Source organism: Hylobates moloch, unplaced genomic scaffold (assembly GCF_009828535.3).
Source record: "Hylobates moloch isolate HMO894 unplaced genomic scaffold, HMol_V3 SCAFFOLD_22, whole genome shotgun sequence".
NCBI classification, from domain to species: domain Eukaryota; kingdom Metazoa; phylum Chordata; class Mammalia; order Primates; family Hylobatidae; genus Hylobates; species Hylobates moloch.
Window position 1 is genome coordinate 33,214,404 of NW_026652297.1, and position 21,332 is coordinate 33,235,735.

Consider the following 21,332-nt stretch of genomic DNA (forward strand, 5'->3'; position numbering starts at 1 on the left):
AGCTGAGGCAGGCATATCACTTGAGGTCTGGAGGTTGAGAGCAGCCTGGCCAACATGGGGAAACCCCGTCTCTACTGAAAATACAAATATTATCTGGGCATGGTGGTGCATGCCTATAATCGCAGCTACTCAGGAGGCTGAGGCAGGAGAATTGCTTGAACTTGGGAGGTGGAGGTTGCAGTGAGCCGAGATCATGCCACTGCACTCCAGCCTGGGCGACAGAGCAAGACTCCATCTCAAAAAAAAAAAAAAAAAAAAAAAAAGAAGTACTTAAAGGAAGAAAACTAAAATTTCTTGTAATCCCATCACCAATCTAGTCACACTTTTGAACATTTGGTGCATGTCTTTTGTGGATTTATTCTTTGTAAAATGGATATCGTCAGTGGTTCTCAACCCTGCTTCTTCATTAATATCACCTGTAGTACCTAAAATATACATATAGATTCTGGGATACACCTCACATTTAACTAAATCAGAATCCTCAAGGGTAGGGCTAGGGCAGTTTTATTTAAAAAAACAAAAACTCCCCTTCAGAAAATTTTAATAACCCTCAGAATTTTCTTGTAATGAAAAAGAGAATGTTGCAGTATTACAGAAAGCTTTAACTTGTATACAACTCTTTAACTAATTATTCAATTTTAACTTTTCCCTAGCCATTCCACCCTATGGTGAATCTGGATTGTTCTCGGGATTTCCGGCCTTTTCTTTGTGCACTCTATGCTCCTATTTGTATGGAATATGGACGTGTCACACTTCCCTGTCGTAGGCTGTGTCAGCGGGCTTACAGTGAGTGTTCGAAGCTCATGGAGATGTTTGGTGTTCCTTGGCCTGAAGATATGGAATGCAGTAGGTGCGAAAATCGTAGATTTTCATGGATCATGTCTTATGTTGCAATATGTTTAAAATTACTTCTCTTCCATCTGTTTTAAAAAACTTTTTTTGAAGTGTACATATTAGTCATTAATTTCGAATGGCAATTTTATGGCCTCAGAACTGTTTACTTGCTTAGAAATTTGGAAGCACTAAATGAAAAAGAAAACATTTCTGTGAAGAAGTTTTTAAAAGACTTAAGAATTACATAATCAAGACAGTTGATTTTTTCCCCCTTTAAAACATTTTTTTCTGATTATGAAAATAGTGCTATTTGTGAAAAATTATACGGAGAAGAAAACCATTTATTACCTCATCATTGCGGGGGCTTAAATACCTTTATGATTTTAATATAAACTTGTAGGATAGTTCTGTCAGTTCTTTTTTCTGTCAAGTATTAACATACCAAATCCAGAAAATGTCAAATACTTTTCAAATTACATCCAGTATATAGACTATAAGCATGTCTTAAAGTTCTGAGGATTTATTAGACATTCTTAAAAGTTTCACTTGAGTGAGCATTATTATTAGTAATAATATACTATATTTATTATATAATAATATTTTACCTATTTGTGTTCTGAAATATTTCAAGGATAAAGAATAAGGTGAATACTTATGTGTCTATTATTATCTAGCTTTGCCCAGTCTTAACAGTTTGTAATATTGGGTTCAGATTTTTTTTTAAGAAATAAAACAATACAGGTAGAATTGAAGGATTTTCCTTGTTATCCATCTTGAGCTTATTATCTTCTTTCCCCCCCCAGGAGTGAGATAATCTTTACGTTGAATTTGTTTTAAAATCATTCCCATGTTTGCTTATATACTCTACTACATATATGCATATCCATAAACAATACAGCATTTTTGTATGTATCTATATTTGTACCTGTAACCTGTAGGTCTGGTACATTCCTTTTAATTGCTGTGTAGTGGCCAATTGTATTAACATCCTACAATAGCCTTCTAGTGATGGTCATTTAGGTTGTTTCCAGGTTTTTGTTATTATAAGCAACATTCTTTTCTCCTTCATATTTAAAAATAATTTTGTTTGTTATCTGGCAATAGCCCTTGGAACCAAGTAAAGCAGATGTTGTTACTCTTACTTGACAGCTGGAGAAACTTAAGAAATAATAAATTCTGTACAATAAGTCCTCATTTAATGTTGTTGATAGGTTCTCAGAATATGTGACTTTAAGCAGAGTGATATTTAATGAAACCAATTTGTTTTCTTTTCTCTTCTCTTTTTTTTGAGATGGAATCTCACTCTGTCCCCCAGGCTGGAGTGCAGTGGCATGATCTTGGCTCACTGCAACCTTTACCTCCCTGGTTCAAGCGATTCTTCTGTCTTAGCCTCGTGGATACCAATTTGTTTTCTTATAAACGTTGTAACAAAATGACATAGAAAAAAAACAGTGTTATTTAAGGACCTGCTGTGTGGTATCTTGCTTGAAGTCACAGTTTACAAGAACCTGTCTAGATTTTAAATGAGGACTACTGTATTAGCTTCTTGTAGTCAATTTATTGATGTTCTGCTTTCTCATATTTGTCTATTTCTCACCTATTTTACCTGCCCTTTTATTTAGCCCCATCTAACCATTCATGTTTTCTGTCTCCAGACACCTGGAAGTGTTTCAAGTCTCTCTTTTAGAAGTCTGTAAATTGGTATAAAACAATTATGAATTGCCTGGGCAGGAACTCTGTTTTATGCTTCTTGTATTCAATGCCTATTGTTTAGGTGTCTTTTTATTTTAATAGCTTATATATAGAAATCTCATAATCTTTTTTTTATTTGTCCTGATAAGATTAAACCTATTTTATGTCCTCATTGTACCCTAGGATTGCCTAAATTTGAAATCTTAAATTCTGAAAAAGGGAACTTCCTTTTTTTTTTTTTTTTTTTGAGATGGAGTCTCGCTCTGTCACCCAGGCTGGAGTGCAGTGGCATGACTCGGCTCACTGCAACCTCCGCCTCCTGGGTTCAAGCAGTTCTCCTACTTCAGTCTCCTGAGTAGCTGGGCTTACAGGTGCCCGCCACCATGTCCAGCTAATTTTTGGTAGAGATGGGGTTTCACCAGGTTGGCCAGGCTTGTCTCGACCTCCTGACTTTAAGTGGTCCGCCCGCCTTGGCCTCCCAAAGTGCTGCGATTACAGGCGTGAGCCACTGTACCCAGCCTCAAAGGGAACTTTCATAGCAACCTTTTTATTCTTTCATAGCTCTCATACTTTTCTGCCTACTATACTGGTTGCCTTGGTTCATTTGTGCTGCTGTAACAAAATACCACAGACTGGGTAAATTATAAATAATATAAATTTATTTGTCACGGTTTGGAGGCTGGAGAGTCTTAAGATCAAGGCACAGGCAGGTTGTGTTTCTAGTGAGGGCTGCTTTTTGCTTCCAACATGGCACCTTGTTGCTGCATCCTCCAGTGGGTAGGAACACGGTATCCCCATGTGGCAGGATAGCAAGAGGGGCAAGCTCACTCTGCAGCCTCTTTTATAAGGACATTAATCCCTTAATTGTCCCAAAGACCTCACTTCGTTTTTCCTTTTTGGAGATAGGATCTCGCTGTATTGCCCAGGCTGGAGTGAAGGGGCACAGTCATAGCTCACTACAGCCTCAAACTCCTGAGCTCAATCAGTCCTCGTGCCTCAGCCTCCCAAGTAGCTGGGATTACATGGGCATGCCACCATGTCCAGCTAATTTAAAAAAAAATTTGTAGAGATGGGGTCTTGTTTTGTTGCCCAGGGAGGTCACAAACTCCTGGCCTTAAGCATCCTCCCGCCTTGGCCTCCTAAAGTGCTGGGATTACAAGCTAAGCCACTGCACTTGGCCAGGTTCTGTCTCTGAATACCACTGCAGTGGGGACTGTTTCATGAATATTCATGTCCCCCAAAGTTCATGTATTGGAAACTTAATTCTCAGTGCAACAGTGTTGAGAGGTGAGACCTTTAAGAGATCATGAGGACTCCGCCCTCATGAATAGATTAATGCCATTATCTCAGGGGGGCATTAGTTATTGCAGGAGTGGGTTCCTGATAAAAGGATGAGTTTGGCCCCTTTTCCTCCCTGGCCCCCCATGCTTTCTCTCCCTTTTGCCATGGGTTGATGCACCAAGGAGGCACCTCCTTCCCAGATGCAGGCCCTCTTGACTTAGACTTCCCAGCCTCTAGAGCCGTAAGAAATAAATCCCTGTTTTTTATAAATTACCCAGTCTCACGTATTCTGTCATAGCAGCATAAAAGGGACTAAGACAGCACCTATTCTAAAAATTCATGGACACCCCCAGAATTTTTATCTTTTTATCCTAAATAGACCCTTCCTGATCTCATTTGTTTCTTTATTTAGCTTAAATGTTGTGGTCTATCACTTGAAATAACGTGTCTGATAGCAGTTTCATCTCATCCCTCCTACTGTACTTATTTAGACCTCCAAATAGACTGATTAATTTCTTACAAATTGATTAAGCTATATATTTAATGACTCTGAAATTACAGCAGTTGTATTTTCTATTTGTAACCACTTGTCTTGGTCAGAAAAATTTCTGTTCATTTTCCTCAGCACTTGTGCCAAATCTGTATCACTTACTTTAAACTTGTATCTCACCTTTATTTCCTTCAACCTCAGCCTGTCCTCCTTTCCTGAAAATGATTCAGTCCATCATGTAAGAGAACTATTGTGATCTGTTATTTCTCAGACTGTTCCTTCTCAATTTCCTTCTTGGATCCTCCTCTTTTTTCTGCCCCTTGAATAATGGTGCTTCCCAGAGTTTGGTTCCTGTTCTCCACAGCCCTCCCTGGATAATCTCATCTCACCTATTTTAACTCTTATTTATATACCGATGACTCCTAAAGCTGAGTCTGTAGCCTCTCCCTGCAAAGCTCAAAACCTGCATATATCCAGCAGCTGTTGAAAATCCTAACCTATATCCAGTAGCCATTGGAAATCTTGGCCTCAGTTTGTCTCTGTGACCTCAATTTTGGCATATGTAAAATTGATTTTACTTCTTGGCTCACTTTTTTATTCCCTGGAAGTATCTTCTGTTCCTACTTCATTGATCTTAACTCCCACATTCAAGTTTTGCATTCTGTTGCTTTTAGCTAACTAATTTCGTATCCATCTCATTCTCACTGCCTTACTTGACTTTCGTTTTGGCACATCTGGTATCCCTGCCCCCATTTTTGCCCAGCTCAAGTCTGTCTTTTACACTGCTCCTGGTTACCTTTCTGATTACTTGGGTTAGGGTTATATGAATATATTCACTCAACATTCATTAGTTCAACAGATGTCAATTGAATGTCTTTGGTGTGCTAGGCACTATTCTAGATGCCGAAGATGAGCAGTGAGCAAAACAGAGATCCTGTTCTTATGGAGTGAAAATTCTAATGGTGATGATAAATAAATAGACAATGTCAGATGAAAATGAATGCTAATAAGAACAAATGTGGTAGGTGATAGGGATACAATATAGGAGAGCAGAGGGATTCTATTTTCTATAGAGTCTTTGGAGAAGGCCTTTTTGATAAGGAGGCTTTGGGCCAGGGACTTGAATGAAGTGAGAAAACAAATGATGATATCTGGGGGCAGAACGGGCTAGGCAGAGGAAACAGAGCAGCAAGTACAGAGACTCTGAAGTGGAACCACGCTTCCTAAACTCACAGAACAACAGGAGACCAAAGTGGTTGGAGCCAAGTGAGTGAGGGAGAATGGAAGGAAATAGGATCAGAAAAGTACTGGGGCTGAGGGTCTGTGTAGCTCTGGTAAGGAATTTGGATTTGACTCTGAAATGAGAAGCCATTAGAGGGTTTTAAGCAGAAGAGGCATGAGATCATGAACACAGGAGCAGCATATCTTTAAAGGATTGCTTTGGCTGCTGTGTGGAAATGGAGATCAATTGGAGGCCCCTCTAGAAGTCCAGGGAAGAAGTATTTATGGCTCAGACTGGGCACCAGCAGGGGAGGAAATGAGAAGAGGTCGGTTTCTTGATATATTACAAAGTAAAATCACAGGAAATGCTGGTAGATTGTGATGTGTGTATGAAAGGTAAGGGGCATCAAGGATAACCCCAAGGTTTTTGGCCTGAGCAGCCAGAAGTATAGAATAACCATTTATGGAGATGGGGAAACCTGAGGAGTGGAAGTCAAGAATTTGCTTTCAGAAGGGTTGAAGATTGAGGTGCCTATTAGATATCTAAGTGTATGTGTTGGGTTGGCAGTTAGATATACAAATATATCCATAGATATATTAGTATTGGGTAACATGGGAAAATTGTAGCGTTTGCATGGTTTTTAATTTTATGTTAATGTTTATACATACACACACACACATACATTTCTGCAACATGCTTACCTCTCCAGTCTCATCTCCTGCCACAAGTCATGCACACTTTATATTCCAGCAATAACAAACACAGCCTGTTCAAACATCTATGCCTATGCTTATATTTGCTTACTAGAATGCTGATTGGCTTACTGCTAATACTGACTTAAAATCCTGTATTGGGGGACTGTGAAGTCTTTCATAATTCCTTCCCCTTATGTAATTAATCTTTCTCTTTATCATTACCATTTTTGTACCTTATATAGGTTTTAATTGCTAGCAGAGTGTCACACTACTATATTTTGTGTATGTTGTGTTTATAAGTATGTGTCTCCTTCTAGATTCAAGGGTAGAGATCTGTATTTTTATCTTTTTAACTCCTGGCATATTGCAGGGTTCCAGTAAATACTTGAATGCAATACATTCTGTCATTTGGCTTTATAATTCTCTGTGAAGAAAATGGTTTGTATTAGAAAATTTGAAAGATTTGAAGATATTAATCAGCTACAGCATAAAGTTATGTATGTGTTTGGCAAACTTAATGATAGTTTCTTAGAAACTATTTGATGCATGTAAAACAGTAAACAGCTAGTTATTGGGGTCTAAAGTCTTAGAAACAGATATTGGCAAAAAAATTGAAGATGGAGGGAATTCATGACAATGGTCTCCTTAGTTGCGTAAATGTCTGCAACACAACCTTGTTTTCTTTGTCCCGAGGCTATCATACTTTTTCAAGACATACAACTAGTATTTTTTGCTCAACTGTCGAAAATCTAGTTGTATGGACCACAAACAAGATATCACCATTTACTTTATTTTTACATATTACGTTTGCTCTCCAGGAATAAATAAGGTTGTGAGTGCCAGATTTGGAAATCCACATTGTTAGATCGAGGTAGATTTCCCCATAAGTAAAAATAGTTCTCATCTTGTTTTGTTTTTTAGGTTCCCAGATTGTGATGAGCCGTATCCTCGACTCGTGGATCTGAATTTAGCTGGAGAACCAACTGAAGGAGCCCCAGTGGCAGTGCAGAGAGACTATGGTTTTTGGTGTCCCCGAGAGTTAAAAATTGATCCTGATCTGGGTTATTCTTTTCTGCACGTGCGTGATTGTTCACCTCCTTGTCCAAATATGTACTTCAGGAGAGAAGAACTGTCATTTGCTCGCTATTTCATCGGATTGATTTCAATCATTTGCCTCTCAGCCACGTTGTTTACTTTTTTAACTTTTTTGATTGATGTCACAAGATTCCGTTACCCTGAAAGGCCTATTATATTTTATGCAGTCTGCTACATGATGGTATCCTTAATTTTCTTCATTGGATTTTTGCTTGAGGATCGAGTAGCCTGCAATGCATCCATCCCTGCACAATATAAGGCTTCCACAGTGACACAAGGATCTCATAATAAAGCCTGTACCATGCTTTTTATGATACTCTATTTTTTTACTATGGCTGGCAGTGTATGGTGGGTAATTCTTACCATCACATGGTTTTTAGCAGCTGTGCCGAAGTGGGGTAGTGAAGCTATTGAGAAGAAAGCATTGCTGTTTCACGCCAGTGCATGGGGCATCCCTGGAACTCTAACCATCATCCTTTTAGCGATGAATAAAATTGAAGGTGACAATATTAGTGGCGTGTGTTTTGTTGGCCTCTACGATGTTGATGCATTGAGATATTTTGTTCTTGCTCCCCTCTGCCTGTATGTGGTAGTTGGGGTTTCTCTCCTCTTAGCTGGCATTATATCCCTAAACAGAGTTCGAATTGAGATTCCATTAGAAAAGGAGAACCAAGATAAATTAGTGAAGTTTATGATCCGGATTGGTGTTTTCAGCATTCTTTATCTCGTACCACTCTTGGTTGTAATTGGATGCTACTTTTATGAGCAAGCTTACCGTGGCATCTGGGAAACAACGTGGATACAAGAACGCTGCAGAGAATATCACATTCCATGTCCGTATCAGGTAAGGGAAACCTTGTTACAAATTTCAGAATATGTGATAATGAAACAAAGCATATTACTATAATGAGTTAATATCAGCTGTTTTTTGAAATGTCATGAACCTTCAACTTGTACATTAACATTTTACGGGTGAGATAACAAATATGTTGTAGTAAATATGTAACACACATATTTGATAGACATCTTCATTTTAAAAGATGACTTTACAAGTCTACGCTATGGGCTTTTAAGCAGTGTACTTCTATTGGTGATTTTTTTTTTTCCCAGAAGTGTGCAGTTTCGTGGGGGAGAAGCACTTTACCAATGTTTATAAAAATGTGCTTTTTGTGGGAACTTTACTGATGCTCAGGTTAGAAATTGTTTTATTAATAGCAGTTTTGCAAAAGTAACAAGATGCAAGTATAAAAACTCAATGATCTTGATTTTTCTTCTTTGCATACTGAATATTTTGTGGTTTCTTTTTGAGTTTAAAGAGTTCAGAGCCTCTGGTAGTCTTAGAATTATGGAATTTCAAATCTAGAAGGAACTTTAGAGATCATTTATTCAGATTCCCTCTGTAATTTAGAGTTCTTAAACATCTGGTATCTTTTTTGAAGCTTTGAAATGTTAAGTGACTTGCACATGAGTAGTAAATGAACAGCTGGGATTTAGTCTTAGATAAATGTAGTCAAGGAAAATAGATCAGAGGAGTTAATGCTAAGTATTTCTCTCTCTCATCTTTAGTACTTCTAGAATCTGTGTTCCTACTATTACCCTATCTTATATATTTATGATTATTATTTAGAGACAGAGTCTTAATAGAATGCAGGGGCGTGATCATAGCTCACTGCAGCTTCAAACTCCAGGAGCTCAAGCAATCCTCCTGCCTCAGCCTCCCAATTAGCTAGGACTACAGGTGTGCACCACCATGCCCAGCTAATTTTTTATTTCATTTTTTTAAGAGATGGGGTTTCACTATGTTGCCCAGGCTAGTCTCGAACTCCTGGCCTCAAGTGATCTTCCCTCCTGGACCTCCCCAGATGCTGGTATTAACAGGCGCCAGCCTCTCTTCTTTCTTTTAAAACAAGTTTTCTTCAAAGAGTACTCTAATGTGGTGTCTCCTGTTTATCATCTTCCAGATTTCCTGTTATAAAAGTGCACCAGACACCTTTCCATCTCCTCCAACCTTTGTTACTCTAATACTTTTAAATACCTTTATTGACGTACTTGTGGATTACAGATAACTTTTGTTTACTAGTCTGTTTCCCCTACTACTATACACTGAACTCTTTGCAAGAAGAACTTCTTTTTCGTTTTTTGAAGACATTCTGTAGATGATAGTAATGATAATGTGGGTATATTGCTTGAGAAGAGGGGACATTTTTAAGACATGGTAACAGAAATGTACATTTAAGAAATGGTTACTGCTACAGAGAGTATGGGGTTAGCACATAATAAATGCTGATACATTTTTGATCACTGAGAATGCCAATTTCCCTTTTATTTTGGTATAAATAGTCCTATACAAATGGTATTTTATCATTGTATAATATTAGCTACTGATTTTTTAAAAATAAACCAACTCATAACTTAGAGACTAGGAAAAAATTAATAATTGAAATTCCATTCAATTTCTTGCCAGAACTGCTTACTAAAAACTCTTAATATGAGTTTTCAGACCTAAAGGTATTTAAATAACCCAAATTTTCCCTCTGAGAGAGAGATGTTGAGTTATATTTTATGCTTCCCCATGTCAGTTTCTAGGATTCTAAATTATTATTTTAGGGCTATTGAATAAATAATGTTTGACCGTGAAATAATGGTCTTAAAAAATACCAGACTTCAAACATGTAAATCAGTAGAGTAGTTGAGATGCTGCTTTTTTCATGACATACCTAGAATTCTTTTAGCATCTTTAGAACCAGTTTGAGCTACACTGAAATATATGTGTGTGTGTGTGTGTGTGTGTGTGTGTGTGTGTGTGTGTGTGTGTGTGTGTTGTGTGTGTGTGTGTGTGTGTGTGTGTGTGTGTGTGTGTGTGTGTGTTGGGTGGGGGCATTAATAGTGTTTTCTAAGAAATATTTCCAACATACAGAAATGAATAACAAATGATGATGATAACATAGGTATTAAACTGTAAGCTGGAGTAGGAGTCCTAACTTCTTTTCTTACTTTCATTAATTACTTAACTTTATAACCTTGGATGAACTTCACCTCCCTCTGCTTCAGTTCCTCATAGTATGAGGATAGTAATAAATCTACCTCCTAGGGTTGTTTTTAGGATTATGCATGTAATCCACACTTAGAAGTGTGGCTACTAGTCTATGGCCACACCACCCTGAATGCTCCCAATATCTTCTGATCTCAGAAGCTAAGCAGGGTCGGGCCTGGTTAGTATTTGGATGGGAGAAGTGTGGCTACTACATAGTAAGTGCTCAAAATGTTGGCTCTATTCTTACTTGTTATTGTCCATTATTGTTGTTGCTACCATTATTTACATATAGATATGTTTTTTAAAAGCCATCTAGTACTAAGCTTTAGCAAATGCAATATTTGCTTCAGACTTTTTAAAGAAGTCATAGATTTAGCTGAAACTTCCTGTGTACCCTTCCCTAATCTTGTTCCTCTTATTTATTGCCCAGAAACAACCATCATCGTGAATTTGGAGTTGTTCATTCCCATAAAAGCCTATACAATTACCAATACATACGTAGTTATAAAAAATGTTTGTTTTACCCAGTGCATAAATTATATCACACTATACATGTATTTCTTTGACTAAATTCTTTAACTCAACATTTTGTTTTTGAGTTGCATTTATGTTAATACTGCAACTCTATTTTTTAAAATGTTTCCTTTTACTAATATAAAGGAAGTGTATAACATATGTCAAATATATAGAGATATAGAAAATAAATATCCATGTACTCACAACCCAACTACCTTGAAATCTTGAAATTATGGCATATGTATCTGTATCTGTCTGTGTACCTATATATCTAATATTAAAGATACAGTTGATACCTCCTCTGTTCCTTTCCATATTTCCATTCCTCTTCTCCCTCCCTCCCCAGAGAAGCCCTTCTCATAAATATGGTATTTTTCATTCTCCTGAATATTTTTACACTGTCACTGTTTTTCCATAAAATTTGCTGTTATGCAAGTTTTTAAAATGTATATATGTGAGATCATTCTGTAGCTCATTTTTTAACTCAGTTTTATGTTTTTGAGAATATATATGTTGATATGTGTACTGATAATTTGTTTTAACTGCAGTGGAGTATGCTATTGTATAACTATACTGCAATTTATTCACTCATTTATTGATGAATTATATAGTTGTTTCTAATTTTTTGTTATAAGCCATTTTTCAGTGAATATTCTTGTAACACTTTCATTTCTTACATATGAACAAGAGTTTCTATTAGAATTTTTGCATTGTAGACTATAAGCATGTTCAACTCAAGTGGTTATTTTAATTTATACTCACACCAGAATATGAGTTTCCCCTTTGTCCCCAAAAGCACTCTCAGGCTTTTAAATTTTTGCCAGCCTTTGAAATAATATCTCAATTCTGTAGTAATTTACCTTTTCCTTACTATAAGTAAGGCTGAATGTGTTTTTGTATGTTTATTGGCCATTTGGGGTTTCTCTGTGATTTACCTATTTGTTATCTTTGTCCATTGCTCTGTTAGGTTATTTGCTTTTTACTGTTTAAATATTATTGTTTTTTTTTTGTCAGTCATTTGCATTACAGATATTTTCTGCTTTGTTGCTTGTCTTTTCACTTTATTTGTGCTTTCTTAGTCTTTTGTGTTTTAAGATAATCCTTCCCTGCCACTAAAGTCATTAAAATGGCCTGCTTTTTTTTTCTAGCAGTTTCTACAATTTGCTTTTTTGATTCATATCTCTAATCCCATAAAATTTATTTTTGTCAATGTTGTAAGGAACACAATTTTATTTTTCCATTTGGATAAGACATGTGCTTTCTGCATCATTTATCAAATAGTTCATCTATTTCAATTGTAATGCAACCTCTGTCATGCACAAGTTTCATTTTTAGGCTCTCTCATTTATATAACCATGTGTCAACTCCACGTCTTCCTTACTTTCTTCTTCTTCTTCAAAACTATTTTAGCTATTTTTGGTACTTTGCTCTTCTGTATGAATTTTAAAATCAATTTTCCATGGAAAAACACTGTCAGGATTTTCATTGAAATTGTTTTCGATTTATAAATGAATCTGGGGAACATTGCCATTTTTGCAATACTGAGTTTTAATATCTTGTTTATTTACGTTTTTATTCATTAAATTGGTTATTGATGGTGTACAGGCATGCCATTTAAAAGTTTTTTAGTTTATTTATTGTGACAAAGTCTCGCTCTGTTGCTTAGGTTGGAATGCATTGGCACAGTCATAGCTCTCTGTAACCATGAACTCCCAGGCTCGAGTGATCCTCCTGCCTCATCCTCCCAAGTAGGTGGTACTACAGGCATGTGCTACCATGCTTGGCTAATTGTTTTTATTTTTTGTAGATGGGGTCTCCCTGTGTTGCCCAGGCTGGTCTCAAGTGATCCTTCCACCTTGGCTTTCTAAAGACTGGGATTATAGGTGTGAGCTACTGTGCCTGGCCTGATTTATTTTGTGTATTGGTTTTATATCAGACATCCTTGTTGAACCCCTCTTAGTTCTGATTGTGTATGGATTCTCTTAGATATTCTTTCTAGAAATCATGTTGTTTCCAAATAGGGACAAATTTGTCTCGCTTGCTTTCCAATTTCTATATTTCATATAAGAGCTGCCTACTCTTGGAAAGGATTTGCACATCCTGTAAAACTCTGTCCTCATATCTTTGAAGTAAAAGGAAAGAAGTTGGTTAAGAAAGTAGATTTTTGTAAGTTACCATTTTTTTTTTTTTTTTTTTTTTTTTGAGACAGAGTCTCGCTCTGTCGCCCAGGCTGGAGTGCAGTGGCGCAATCTCGGCTCACTGCAAGCTCTGCCTCCCGGGTTCACGCCATTCTCCTGCCTCAGCCTCTCCGAGTAGCTGGGACTGCAGGCACCCACCACGACGCCCGGCTAGTTTTTGTATTTTTAGTAGAGACAGGGTTTCACCGTGGTCTCGATCTCCTGACCTCGTGATTCGCCCGCCTCGGCCTCCCAAAGTGCTGGGATTACAAGCTTGAGCCACCACGCCCAGCCTGTAAGTTACCATTTAATCTCTTCAATACTAATGGTTTTATTCAGGTCTTTTATTCTTGAGGCATTTTTGGTCATTTATATTTTTCTGGAACATTATTTCATCTAACTTTTCAAATACATTGGCATAAATTTGTTCATTTTTAAAATGTTTTTACCATTTTAGTTTTTGCTCCTAATATATACGTTCTTTTTTTTCTCCCATGATCAATCTTGTTAAAGGATTTTTCTTTCTTTTTTCTTTTGGTAGAGATGGGGTCTTGTTATGCTGCCCAGGCAGGTCTCAAACTCCTGGCCTCAGGGATCCTCCCTCTTCAGCCTCCCAAAGCACTGGGATAACAGGCCTGAGCCACTGCGCCCACCAAAGATTATCTTTTTAATTCAATTATTTCTTGTCTTATTTCATCCCTACTGCTTTCTTTAGAATTACTTTGTTTTTCTAGATTCTTGAAAAGTTAACTCATTTATTGTCAATATTTTAAAATGTATTTTAAAAATACATTTAATAGTTACTTTAAATTTAACCAAAAGACCATTATTAACCAGGTTGGTCATTCACACTCGTTCTGTCTTCTGAACTTAGCTTTAAGTAACTTTATGTTTGTTTTGTTTTGTTTGAGAGCCTTTATTTATTGAAGTTTGGGAATCTCTGGCTTTTTGTTCTTCACAGAAAGGTCCCCTCACAAAGCTGATGGAAAGGGATGTTTTTTACCCTAACAGTTTCTCATGGGTTAATAACACTTGGATACATTTTAAAAATTCCCTCCAACGTGTATTTTTTTTCTAGGATTTCCTTTCTCTTTAGCATAATAATTCAGAGACTGTTCTGAAAGATAGTGCTGGTGTGGCTAAAGTTTTATTCTATATGTGAGTCCCATGAATTCCTTTGTGATTCTTGTGCTTTCCAATCTTGTTTGCATAAGTAGATGTTGAGTTAAACCTCGCCTGTTCAAAAAAGATAAAGTACTATAAATATGAAGTCTTATTTATATAGACTTCATTGTGGGTAAAATCTGTGATTGCTGATATTCACAACAACCTTTTCAAATAGATAGCATGGCTTCATTCCTGCCATTCAAAAGCATTTAAAGCAGAAAGAAGTAATGTGTCTTATACAGTTACATTAGCTTAAGGATCAGCAAACTATAGCTCATCTGAACTGTAGCCTACAGATAAACTAGAAGACCAGCCACCTGTTTTTTTAATTGTAGTTTTATAGATGCACACACACGTTATGTATACATTCTCATTTTAACCATTTTTAAGTGTACAGTTCTGTGACATTAAGTAAATTCACATTGTGCAATCATCACCACCATCCATTTCCAGTGACTTTTTCATCTTTTCAAAATGAGAAGACTTAGCAACATGGTAAGACCCCATTTCTACAAAAAATATAAAAATTAGCCAGGCATGTTGGCATGAGCCTGTAGTCCTAGCTACTCGGGAGGCTGAGGCAGGAGAATAGTTTGAGCCCAAGAGGTCAAGGCTTCAGAGAGCTGTGATTGCACCACTGCACTCCAGCCTAGGTGACAGAGCGAGACCCTATCTCAATAAAAATCAATCAATCAATCAGTGAGACTCTGCACCCATTAAACAATAACTCCCCATTCTTCTTCCCCACATCCCCTGTCAACTACCATTCTACTTTGTCTCTATTAATTTAATTCTAGATAGCTCATATAAATGGAATTATACAATAATTTGCCCTACTTTGATTTTAATATTCAGATATTAGGATATTAATATTTGTTTTTGTTCAGAATTTATTTTTAAAGGAATCTTATACAGACTTCTGAATTGAGCACCAGTGATGTGAAATTTTTATATTGAAGTAATACCCACACATACTTGAATAAAGATCTGCTGTTATTGAGTGTGCCTTATAGAACACTCAGTAGGCACTGATAATAATTCCTAATAAGTTTTTTAAATGTTTTAAGCAATGATGGACAGTCTCCTCAGGTGACTTAGAAAGAGAAAACATTTGAATATATTTGCTTAAAAACCAATAAGGTTGCTTAACAGTTATCTCTCATATTACAGAAACTTTCAAAAATCTGAAAAAATTACTTCCTGAGTTGTTTATCATGTTTTTTTCAAAATACCAATTGGGTTTAATGCAAATTGCATGAATGTAAATTCATAATTGAAGAAAAATTGGCTGAGTGTAAAGTATTTTAAAATGAGTGTTCTTGCTGAAAACAGTTTTCACTGGCTTTTTTTTTTCTGTTTTCTAAATAAAATTCTAGGTTTTAGCACAGTTTTAGATTGACAGAAAAATTGTGAAGATAACACAGTGAGTTCCCATATGCCTTGTACCAGTTTTCCCTGTTATTAACATCTTATATCACTATGGCACATCCGTTATAATTGGCTAACCAATAGTGATACATTATTATTAACTAAAGTCCATACTTTATTCAGATTTCCTTAGTTTTTATCTAATGTCCTATTTCTGTTCTAAGATCCCACCCAGGAGATGACATTTGGTAGTTATGTCTCCCTGGCCTCCTCTTGGCTATGACAGTCTTTCAGCCTCTCTTTGTTTCTGATGTCGCTACCTAGATTTTAAAATACTATACCAACCATTTTTAGCAAGAACACTCATTTTTAATGTTTATTAAATAATACTTGAAAAGTAGTATTGAATGCCTAAATTCTCAATTATGAAATATAGTCTGAGTAGTCAGAGTAATATTTCACAATTTAAAAACTAGTTTATTTCTAGAATACTTTTTTATATTGTGTATTTTAAAATAACAGATCAGTAATTTTACAGATATTTGGGTTTTTTTGGTCTAATAATAATTTCCTCTATTTAGTGCCTTCTAAGAGTTTCGAAGTATCCTATGAAAGAGTTATAGTTCTCAAAGATTCTTGATATTTCTAGAAAAGAATTTGAATTTAGCATAATATTCGTTAAAAATGTGGGCTTTAAAATCAGACAGGCTGGGTTTATGACTTGTTGCTACCATTCCTTCATGTAAAATGCAGAAAATAATATGTTAAATACAGTAATATCTACCTCATGTGTGGCAATGAAGATTAAATGAGAAATATAAACCTCTTACCAGAGTGCTTTGCACAAAGTAAAATTTCGATATTAACTCCTGTTATTACAAGTACATAATTCTTGAGGCTTTAAAAAGGATTATCCTATACTCGGTACTAGAGTCATTTTTTTCCTTTTAAACATCGATTTTGAAAAGCACATGTTTCCTTCCTTTCCTAAAATTCCCCTTCATTTTTTTCATCTTTTTCATCCATCTAATTTAATGCAGTATGTCCCAAGGAATTTTGACACTAGAACTTTTATTTCGGTAACAGAAATGTGTTACCATAGTACAAGCAGCTTAGCCAAGACTGTCAAATTCACATTACAGCCATTTGTAGAATTCTTTAAAAATTATTTTTATAGTCCGGGCGCAGTGGCTCATGCCTGTAATCCCAGCACTTTGGGAGGCCAAGGAGGGTGGATCACCTGAGGTTGGGAGTTCCAGACCAGCCTGACCAATGTGGTGAAAGCCTATCTGTACTAAAAATACAAAAATTAGCCGGGCTGTGGTGGCACGCGCCTATAATCCCAGCTACTCAGGAGACTGAGGCAGGAGAATTGCTTGAACCCGGGAGGTGGAGGTTGCAGTGAGCCGAGTTTGTGTCACTGCACTCCAGCCTGGGCAACAGAGGGAGACCCTGTCTCAAAAAAAAATTATTTTTATAGAAAACAAACAAAAAATATTATTTCTACTATTCTGAGCATACAAGGCATCCCATCTGTTGTTTTATCTAGTGTTGATTCACAAAAATACAAAAATAGCAGAATAACATTAAATCTAATTTGTTATGATTTTAGCTTCATTTTCTGATGAGTCTTTCCCTTTACCAGGCAGTTCCAAAAGGAATCAGAATTGTTTATGAAAGGACCATGAGGGAAATGGGTATGTTTTACACTTCCAACATTAGACAATGAGTAATTCTTTTGTATAAATATGTAGTACTACTAACCTTTTTTTTGTTTTTCTACTAATCTTTAAATCGGTAAATATCCTGCCTACCTATGACTTCTAGGGCCAAACCTCAAAATTATTTAGTTTCTGTCATAGAGGAAAAGAATGAGAATTCCCTGAAAAAATATTCTATATCTCTTGTTTTGCCAGAAAATATTACAGAATAGGATATGAAGGAAACATAGACTATTATAGAAATTTATAGAAACTGTTAATACTGTTATGTACTGGTTGTAAAATACTGTCAAATGACACTTTTGGATAAATATGATAAAATATACAAGTTATTATTCTGGCCTCTGTTAAACAGAATAACCTAAGTTGTGTGTTCAGTTTAAGTCTTCACTGCAGAAATACCTGGTATGCAAACAGCTTACACATTTTTAGGAAAAAATTCAATGTACTTGCCATTATCTACAGTAGGGCATGGCAAACTGTAAAAGATCAGATAATAAATATTTTAGACATGCTGGCCATTGGTTTTTGTTGCAGCTACTCAGCTTTGCTGCTATGATACAACTACTCAGCTTTGCTGCTGTGGTATAAAAGCAGCCATAGACAGTAAGTCAGCAAATGGAAGGAAGTATTCCAATAAAGCTTTATTTGTAGAAACAGGCATTGCGACAGATTTGGTCTTCAGGCTGTAGTTTGTTGGCCCCTCATCTATAACAAGTATTACTCTATGTCATCTTTGATCATTCTTTTATAACAGTGGTTGGTGACCTATGACGTTTTTCTGTCGCATATAAATTGTTACTGTTGCATTCTCATTACTACTTTTGAGGATCAGCCTTTTACTCTACTGCATAATAGTATTAAAAATATTTAGGCCGGGCGCAGTGGCTCACGCCTGTAATCCCAGCACTTTAGGAGGCCGAGGCGGGCGAATCACGAGGTCAGGAGATCAAGACCATCCTGGCTAACATGGTGAAACGCCGTCTCTACTAAAAAATACAAAAAAATTAGCCAGGCGTGGTGGCAGCCGCCTGTAGTCCCAGCTACTCGGGAGGCTGAGGCAGGAGAATGGCGTGAACTCAGGAGGCGGAGCTTGCAGTGAGCTGAGATTGCGCCACTGCACGAGATCCAGTAAAAAATGAATAGAATATTGTACTGGAGGCATCAGGTGGTGGTCAGCCTAGTTCACCTACGGGCACAAAGAGGGCCTGTCTCAAAATCAATATAATCTAGTACTGTTATCACTATAATAAATAAATAAAAATGAATTCTAACCTATCACTGTAATAAACACATGTAAATAAGACGTATTTCCAGTAATCTTTGAAGGCATTACCATACCAATTTTAGGAAATAATTTTAGTATTTTATGAGAATAGTAGAGTAGAAGCAACATGGTTTAATAATCATAGTTGCTTCTAGTTTTTTAAGTTATATGCTGTATGTCATGTCCTATGCTCAATAATTTATACACATCATCTCATTTAATCCTCACATTAGCCCAGTAGGTTATATTGTACTCAGTTTTACAAATGAGAAAACTGAGTCTCATATATTTATACAGTTTATCCCATAGGCTTGATATAAGTCATACAGTGAGTTACAGAGCTGGGATGTGAACTGATTCCCAAGCCTGCAGACTTAACATCATTTTACACCTCTTCATATGCAAAAACACAGGTCTGAGTATTTGGAGAGACATCATATAGTTCTGGCTATATCTCTAACTAGTTTTGTGTCTTTAGGCTAGTCACTAAGTTTATACTTTCTTCATCTCTAAAATTTTAGGGGATTGGATTGAATAATCTGTAAGGGTTTTTTCTCAGGTCTAATATTAAATGAATCTAGAAACTATTTTCCCATAAACCACAACTTGTTTTTCCCCTTTTATAAAATTCATTTATTAATGCAAAACCATTTATTATATATGTTATATATATATTATATATTTTGGCATATTGATAGTTGCTGGAGAAGCAACTGTGAATAAAATACAGCCTCTGCCCTACAGTTCATAGCCTAGTAAGAGAAAATAAACATGGAAACCAGATAGTTCTGTGACTAAAGAACAGTTAGTTTTTAGTTCTACTCTCTCATCTCTTAAAAAAAAAAATACGGAGAAACCTAGTAAAAATAAAGATACCTTCAGGAATATGATAGTTATACCCTGTATCAGGGATCCCCTACCCCCAGGTGATGGACCAGTATAGGTCCACACAGCAGGAAGTGAGTGGTGGGTGAGCCAGCAAAGTTTCATCTGTATTTACTCCCCATCACTCGCATTACTGCCTGAGCCTCCTGACAGGTAAGCAGCAGCATTAGATTCTCATAGGAGCGCGAACCCTGTTGTGAGCTGCGCATGTGAGGAATCTAGGTTGCGTGCACCATTTATTGACTAGTTCATCTTTTCTCCATTGATCTATAATACTGCCTTAGTCATATATCAAGTTCCCATATGTGAAATTTGTTTTGCTGTTCTATTCGAGGGTCTATTTTTCTGTCCCAGTGCTACATTGTCTTAATTACTATCACATAATAAGCCGTTATATTTGATAGGGCAACTAGGTGACTTTTCAAAGCATAATAACAGTAAAGGTTGCTAAGCAGTGTAGTGTAGTTAAAAAGTACACAAAAGCGGGAATCAGAAGACCTCCATTCAGGAACTGTTGTCACTTACCAGTTGTATGACAGACTCTGTATGAACCTGATGAATAGTTCATTTTTCTGTAGGCTTTAGGTGACCATAGGCTTGATATAAGTCAATATTTTGCAATGAATTTATTTAAAAAAATAAAAGCAAACCCAATGCAATATGTACTTCTATTAGTAAAGTATAGATTCCTCTTGATAAGGAAAGAAGCCAAGGACTCTGCCAACCTGATTCAAAGCTAAGGTCTCAAAAACAAGTATTGAATTTAGGCCAGCACAATAATAAAAAAAAATACCTTAAGTGTTTTTCTTCTTTTGCAGGGTATTTCACCCTTAGCATGAGTAGTTTTTTTTCTATTTAATTAAAAATAATTTAAGCCCTGGGGTCTTTGGTGGATTATGTATCTAAATAGAAAAATCAAAACACAGGTAAATGGTTTTTATATGATGGTTGAAAAGAGTTATTGCAACTCTGTAGATTAAATCAGAGCAGTGTTAGTGGAGATCGATGATTCAGAAGATAGTGGATGTAGGCTATTTATAGCTAGCCAGGCTGTTGTAGAACAGGGACAGTCATCAAGACCCAGGGCTTACAGCAAGTAGATGCTGATGTCTCCCTTTTTTGCCAGGTATTCTCCAGGTAGATCAAAGAAATACATCAGGTAAGTTTTTTTTGTTGTTGCTTTTTTTTGAGACGGAATCTCATTCTGTCGCCCAGGCTAGAGTGCAATGGCACGATCTCGGCTCACTGCAACCTCTGCTTCCCGGGTTCAAGCTATTCTCATGTCTCAGCCTTCCAAGTAGCTGGGATTACAGGCGCCCACCACCACACCAGGCTAATTTTTGTATTTTTAGAGACAGGGTTTCACCATATTGGTCAGGTTGGCCTTGAACTCCTGACCTCAGGTGATCCACTGGCCTCGGCCTCCCAAAGTCCTGGGATACATCAGGTAAGTTTTTTCCAATTGCAAAGGTGATACAACATCAATAGGAATATAACGTTTTCAGGAACACTTAAAAAGAATACTTGACAATTTTCTTATTTGTCGATTTTAATTATGCAAGGAACTAAAATATTTTGTGAGTTTTTTCTTTAAAAATTCTATAGCTGGCCGGGCGCGGTGGCTCACGCTTGTAATCCCAGCACTTTGGGAGGCCGAGACGGGCGGATCACGAGGTCAGGAGATCGAGACCACGGTGAAACCCCGTCTCTACTAAAAATACAAAAAAATTAGCCAGGCGTGGTGGCGGGCGCCTGTAGTCCCAGCTACTTGGAGAGGCTGAGGCAGGAGAATGGCGTGAACCCGGGAGGCGGAGCTTGCAGTGAGCCGAGATCGCGCCACTGCACTCCAGCCTGGGTGACAGAGCGAGACTCCGTCTCAAAAAAAAAA

The 21,332-nt window shown here is 36.8% G+C and overlaps 1 protein-coding gene across 2 annotated transcripts in view; it reads left to right on the top strand.

The window, feature by feature from the left end:
* The window catches only part of FZD3 (frizzled class receptor 3), a 79,885-nt gene that overhangs the window by 26,067 nt on the left and 32,486 nt on the right, over positions 1-21,332 (top strand). For both annotated transcript variants that reach the window (XM_032143666.2, XM_032143665.2), the window contains 2 exons: positions 654-850; positions 7,136-8,153. In XM_032143666.2, coding sequence (XP_031999557.1) covers positions 654-850; positions 7,136-8,153 — 1,215 coding nt within the window. The remainder of the gene's footprint in view (positions 1-653; positions 851-7,135; positions 8,154-21,332) is intronic.